General features: G+C 38.2%; 1 protein-coding gene across 1 annotated transcript; it reads right to left on the bottom strand.

Moving 5' to 3' along the window:
- Nucleotides 1-1,352: 1,352 nt before the first annotated feature.
- On the bottom strand, nucleotides 1,353-4,922 carry LOC145129348 (protein PAT1 homolog 1-like). The gene is made up of 5 exons (XM_079064044.1): nucleotides 4,652-4,922; nucleotides 4,096-4,241; nucleotides 3,816-3,872; nucleotides 3,657-3,732; nucleotides 1,353-3,550 (listed from the first exon to the last, which is right to left on the bottom strand). The coding sequence occupies exons 1-5, from the start codon at nucleotides 4,704-4,706 to the stop codon at nucleotides 1,626-1,628; spliced, it is 2,259 nt and encodes a 752-aa protein (XP_078920170.1). The 5' UTR covers nucleotides 4,707-4,922; the 3' UTR covers nucleotides 1,353-1,625.
- Between the last annotated feature and the right edge of the window lie 1,152 nt (nucleotides 4,923-6,074).

The raw sequence follows: 6,074 nt of genomic DNA, 5'->3' as shown, positions 1-6,074 counted from the left end.
ATTGAAAACACGCGTCCTTTCATGGTGGAAGGATTTATAATTTATTATATTTGTCATTTGTCGTTATTATTGTCAGTAGCTTAATTATTGTAAAGTGTCGGTAGGATGTAATGTGTAAAATGTGACATAAAGTAAGTGTCAGTAGGATCTAACATAGTGTAAGACCATTGATAGTCTACGGGTCTAAATTGTAAAATAGGTTTGTCGTGTTGTAATCATACGATTGCAATTCTCAATTATGTAACTGGCTCATTAGGGCCTATAAATAGGGCATTTGCCCATATGAAATAAACAATGTGTTTTTGAATGTTTAAGACTTGAGTTAATTCTCAATGTTCTTCCTCTGTTGAAGTAGTTAATCTATTTCTGAATAGCACATCCTTCTATCCAAATCCATCTATGTAATCATCCAATATAATCCAAACAATCCATCATCAATTAAGAATATCATCAAAGATCATTCCGACACATATGATATGACTAGACACTATTGGTGCATGCATAACATGTTTGCAAAGTTGTTTTCTTAATTCAACAGGTAATTCGGCTAGATGATGAGAAAATTTGTCGAAAGTTTCTAATGCTTTCAATGCATCTGGAGTAATTTCTAATGCCTAAAATTTGGTTGCGTCTCATTTCTGCAAAAATTATATATAATCCTTTCCATTGTGTCTGATTAAACTTATATTAAAATACATAACAAAATAAGGTTGACGTTACATCATGAGATGTCCATGTTCCTTGTAATAAGAATTCACGTTAAGTAAGGAGATGACATGTTAGTTTTGGTTAGAACTCACGTTAGGTAAACAACCCAATGTTAAAAAATACTTATTCATAATTTGATGCCATACTTCAAACAAAAAACAAAAACGCTAATATTAAGACTATTGTGATAAACAGGATATGTCATGGGAGAGAGTACCGTGCGTTAATGACAAATGTCGACCCAGTTTCAAAAAGGACTGGGTTCCAAAGACCAACTGATCCCGCTCTGTGTCGGAACAGCTATGGAGGCATATCATTAGACTTCGGTTTGTTGGTAGTGGCTGTTCCAGACACATGATAGGGGACATCTCTCAACTATACAACATTCAGATCTTTGTTTGAGAATATGTGTCCTTTTGCGAGAAAGGAAGAAAAGAAGGGATCACACATGGGGTTAAGTCTAAATTACAAAACACTAATATCACAAATACTAATGAAACTCAAACTTCATAAACATAGAAACATGGGGTCCAAGTTAACAAACAGTCGAATACAATATCAATTTCATGAGGATGAGGATGAGATGGCATGCATTCTTCATGGTTAAAACTTGGATCTTCTATCATCGATCACGGACACATACATGAACTAAAAACTAAAAATAAACAAACTTCCATAAACTGTACATGCAAATATCCCCATAAAACCAGAAATATAAAACACTTATTTGAATCCCATTTTCCCACCAAATATTTATCCTTAACCTCACCCTACAGGGAAACAAGAGCACCCCCTCTCTCTCTCTCACACACACACAGTATTTATAATCTAAAGTTGATAAAAGCATAAAACTCGGCCACCATAGGCTCCATAAAACCACCTTTAACTGGCGGCATAGCCATTAACCACCGGATTATCTATCCTCTTACGGATTCAGGCGCCACCTGTCCACTGCCGCCCTTATGTCCATTAAATCCGGCAACATGCATTGACCTCTGAGAAAAGTCAACCAACATCTTCCTCTGTCGATCATCCGTATGAGGAAGACTAGCACGAAGAAGCTCAACAGGCATTTCTCTACTAATGGCCTTTGCAGCTTCAGAAAACACAATCTCTGTAGTTGGTGGAATCTGTGCATACATAGCATTCACCAAACTATCATACTTACTCAAACAATATTTAGTCAAAAGCCCAAAAAACGCATCAAATGAAGCCTGCCAAAGTGTCGGATTCTGCATCCCCATGTTGACTCCGGTCAACAACTGAGTCGCCCTTTCCAGAACCGCTTTCAAAACCACCGACGCACCGTCGCCGGAAGGGCTCCCGAGTGGCCGGAGTGGCGGTTGCTCCGGCGAACACACCACCGCAGCTAAACACGCGCTCAGAGAATTCAAATCCATTGAAGTTATACAGCTCGCGACAGTTTTTGCAAGTGTAGTGACAGTTTCATTAGGAACCCCTCCGAATAAGAATCTCAAATGACGAAATATTGTCATGCATACGATTCTTGCAAGATCGGAAGTAGGAGAGAGAAGATTGAGGTATCGAGACATGAGTTTTTGACCTTTTGGAAGAGAAATTACCCGTAAGAAAACCATGTCGTCTTTTGGGGCTAACCCGGACCCGTTTACCCCCAACGGGTCGACCAACTGGAGAGCTGCTGCAAGCCCTTCTAGGAGCACCTGCCGCCTCTGTCTCGCCGGAGAACCACCGTCTTGTGGCTGAGATTGGAGGAGACGATCGATATCGTCTATGTCAAGAAGCACAGAAAGAGCATCCTCGATCATGATTCGAGCTGCAAGCATCGGTTCTTGTTCTAGGGTTTTCTCTGATCTTTTTTCACCATCATTGGAAGGATTATCAGGTTCAAACAAGGGTTGTGGTCTACGGATGAGAGAGAATGAGATTCTTCCATGTGAATCAATGGTGATCTGAGGCTGTGAATCCGACCCTGACCCTAACCCAGACCCGGACCCGGACCCGTTACGTGACCTGACCGGAGTATCTTTGAAATGGGCCGGGTGGAACCGGTTTTTTGACCGGGTATCTTTCTTGGCTAAACGGGCTTGGTGATAGTAATCGTTTATATACAGATCATTACTATGAGTTGCAGCATGTTGCATGTTGAGAATCGACTCAATCTCTTCAGAGGTCATGTATTTTGACCTGAAGTTGACCCGACACTTTTCACTTTTCTGATTGGTATTATCGGATCCCTGTCTCGAGATTCGTCCACTGTGTTTGCTCTTTCTTTGATCTCTTGTGTCATTCAGACCATATTTAGTTAATGATTGAGAAGGGATATTTGTGTCATATAAATATGGCTGAAGAGCAAACGGGTTGAATGTATGCTGACGAAGCGAATGTGGGGACATGAAATGTTGGGATAAGAGCAGCTTTTGTTGAAGACTGTTGGCTAACACTTGGTTAGCCCATTGGTTTTGTGTTTGAGAGTACTGAGTTAACCCGGGGTGGACCGGGTGGGTTCGGGTTGAGCCATAACGTGACCCGTGTGGGACACTGGTTAGGTGAAGACTAGAGGTGTTTGATAAAGGGGAGAGATTAAGGTCTGAAAAGGGCATTTGGGAATGGGACCGATGACGTGGCGAGGGGAGACTGTTGTGGGCCCCGGGTGAAAATGAAGGGAGAGATGAGGTTGGTGTGAGTATGGGTTCTGTGAAGAATTGGTGTTGCTCTGTAGGGTATGATGAAGCTCTGTATAAGGGTTTAGGGTCTGAAGGGAGATGAGATTGTGAAGACCATCTTCTGCTTCCATGGCTGCTTTCTGTGTCTGAGATGTGTTGATCTAGCCACTCTGGTAGGTCTACTGAAGCAGATGAACCTGAAAATAGTTTTTTTTTTTTTTTTTTTTATAGAAAAACATGAACAAAGTTACAAAAGCAATGAAGATCAAAAGCATTTCTTGAATAGGTTTGATAGATACTTACTTTCTCTTGAAATAGATCCTGACCCTCGATCACCAATAACTCCAGGATGTCTAGGTCCGCTTACTGATCTGTTTAACTGTTTAACAAAACAAGAAATTTAGTTAATTTGGCTCAAAAAATTCACAGCTTTATTGTAAAAAACTGAAATTAAAACTATACCTTTGAAAATATAGTTGACAGATCATCTAAATCCGATAGGGATCCTGCACCTGGCTCCTGTGGAAAAAGAAGATGTAAGATTTAGAAAGATGAGATATTTTATCACTGCAAATTTAGGGATTTGAATTTATGGAGTTAATTGAAACTATTGTAATGACTTTAGATGTCTAAAATGTGAAGTGAGGAATGCATGACATCTCAAGCGTTTAGATTTATGAACAAGAAATGAAGATAAATATGGAGTGAAGTGAAAACAGAAGATGCACAATGTACATTATACCTCTTCTCTGTCAAACAAATGGTATTCATCATCAGGAACTCCAGTTGAAGGATTATCTTCATCTTCTTCTAAGCACCCAAACTCAACTTTCTCAGTAGTAGGTCGACCAAAAAAAGCATATTGTGAAGCATCAAAGAGTTTATCATCTGCACAATAATGAATGAATCAGGCACAGAAAACAAAATCTTGAAACAACAGAAATAATAAGAAACAACAATGACTCTTGCAGACAATAAAACCAATGATAATTTGTTCTATTGCTCGATGAACTTCTTTGGTTTTCTTCCTCAGGTAAAAATGGTAACACGTTCGACATCCAGATACCGAAATATGGACTTGTGTGGGATGTAGGTACTAGTAAATCATTCAAATAAAAGATTCCTTCATCGGAGATATCACCTCAATCACACACGAATTCAAAGAGATTTTGTCTCAAATCAAAATTATATTTAAACGAATACCCTAAAACCGAACACGATCAAACACCGACCACCGACCACCGACCAACAAACAATAAACAACAAAACTTATGAATACAAGAAAGAGATAGCTTCACCTGAGGAAGAGCCCTTATTGATGCTACTCCAGTCTTTACTATCAGATCTCTCCATGTCCACAACGAGATTTGCCAACTCGAAATGGGAAATATTAGGGTTTGGAGAAGAAAAAAAGGGTCGCCGTGTTCGGAGTTCCTTTGTTCGGTGGTTTTTGCGAGAAATGGATTGAATTGGATAAGGGAAAGTAGGAATCCACCGCTCACAAGAGCGCCATGGAGATTGTTGTTATTGAGTGAAGTTGCGTCTGCAGTTGACGTTGATCTAGCACACCTTGCGCCTCAATACTCTATATGAAGCTTCTTGACTGCATTTGTTTCCAGTGATATCAAGGTCCGAACGCAATCATTTCATAACCTAACAAAATGTATCCTAAAAGTTATTCTAGGGTAATTTACAAAAACAGTCCCTGTATTATTACTTATCTTCTGTTCTTAGTCCAGTCTTTTAATTGTTACCTTTTTGGTTCAAAGTTGAATTTTTTTTTTAAACCATTGTCCACGAGTTATTAGTGTTAACTATTTATGTTGAAAAGTTACATGCGGCCAACGCAACATGTGTTAAAAAGCAATATGTTTGTCTTTAAACCTTTTTTAAATTATTTATAAATTACAAAAATAATAACTTTTTATTGGTCTGGAGTTGGTATGATTAAATATTATTATATATATATATTAAAGTTGTGGAATAAAAGAATAGTGAAGTTGGCATACTTTGTCCAGGTTTGGTCACTTGATTTACATATCCGGTTCCTGTACTTCTTTAATTAATTTATTCATGTCCTTTTGTTTTGTTTGTGTTCCATTCAACTTCCCATTTTTTTGGCAGAATTGGTCCCTGTATTATTGTTGGAAGTTAGGAATACTAAATTTGGATGTTTTTTGGCAACTTTGCTCATTATTCTTTACCCATTTTGATACTTTTGGTCATTGCAATCAATATTTTTACACTTTTTTCGAACCTTTTAATATTTAAAGTTTGGCCACAAAACTTTAACGGTTTGACAACTTTGATCCCTTTTCTAAAAAGTTGCTAATTCCTACCCCTTTAATTCTTTAGCCATTTTCACACTTCTGGTCCTTGCAGTCAAAACTTTTACATTTTTTGTCCGGGGCAAAGCCCGGACTTTTCATCCTTGCACTTTCTATGTCTGTCATATTTATCAATTCGGAAACAACATTGAAAGCTTCTGGCCCCCGCGTAGTGGGGGTAACCTTTCTAGTTATTAATAAATGGAGGAGATTTGTTTGATTTATAATTGATATTATAAACAAAATATCAACTATAATAATATACAATTTTCATTTTTATTACAAAAGTCAAAGCCAATGCATGGTGTTATCTAGAGATAAGATTTAAAATCGGAAAAACAGACTGAAACCAAAACTGAAAGTGTTAAACCGGAATATGTAGAATCCGTCCGAA

Source organism: Lactuca virosa, chromosome 8 (genome assembly GCF_052849685.1).
Source record: "Lactuca virosa cultivar CGN04683 chromosome 8, Lactuca_virosa_CGN04683_v6, whole genome shotgun sequence".
Taxonomy (NCBI): domain Eukaryota; kingdom Viridiplantae; phylum Streptophyta; class Magnoliopsida; order Asterales; family Asteraceae; genus Lactuca; species Lactuca virosa.
This window is presented reverse-complemented; position numbering and strand designations above follow the sequence as displayed.

Bases quoted from the DNA above. Each gene is read 5' to 3' on its own strand.
- LOC145129348 (XM_079064044.1), bottom strand. From the start codon at position 4,706: ATGGAGAGATCTGATAGTAAAGACTGGAGTAGCATCAATAAGGGCTCT. The intron at 3,873-4,095 runs GTATAATGTACA...CTTTTTCCACAG, and splicing joins ATTTGTTTGACAGAGAAGAG to GAGCCAGGTGCAGGATCCCT. The intron at 3,733-3,815 runs GTATAGTTTTAA...TTTGTTAAACAG, and splicing joins TGTCAACTATATTTTCAAAG to TTAAACAGATCAGTAAGCGG.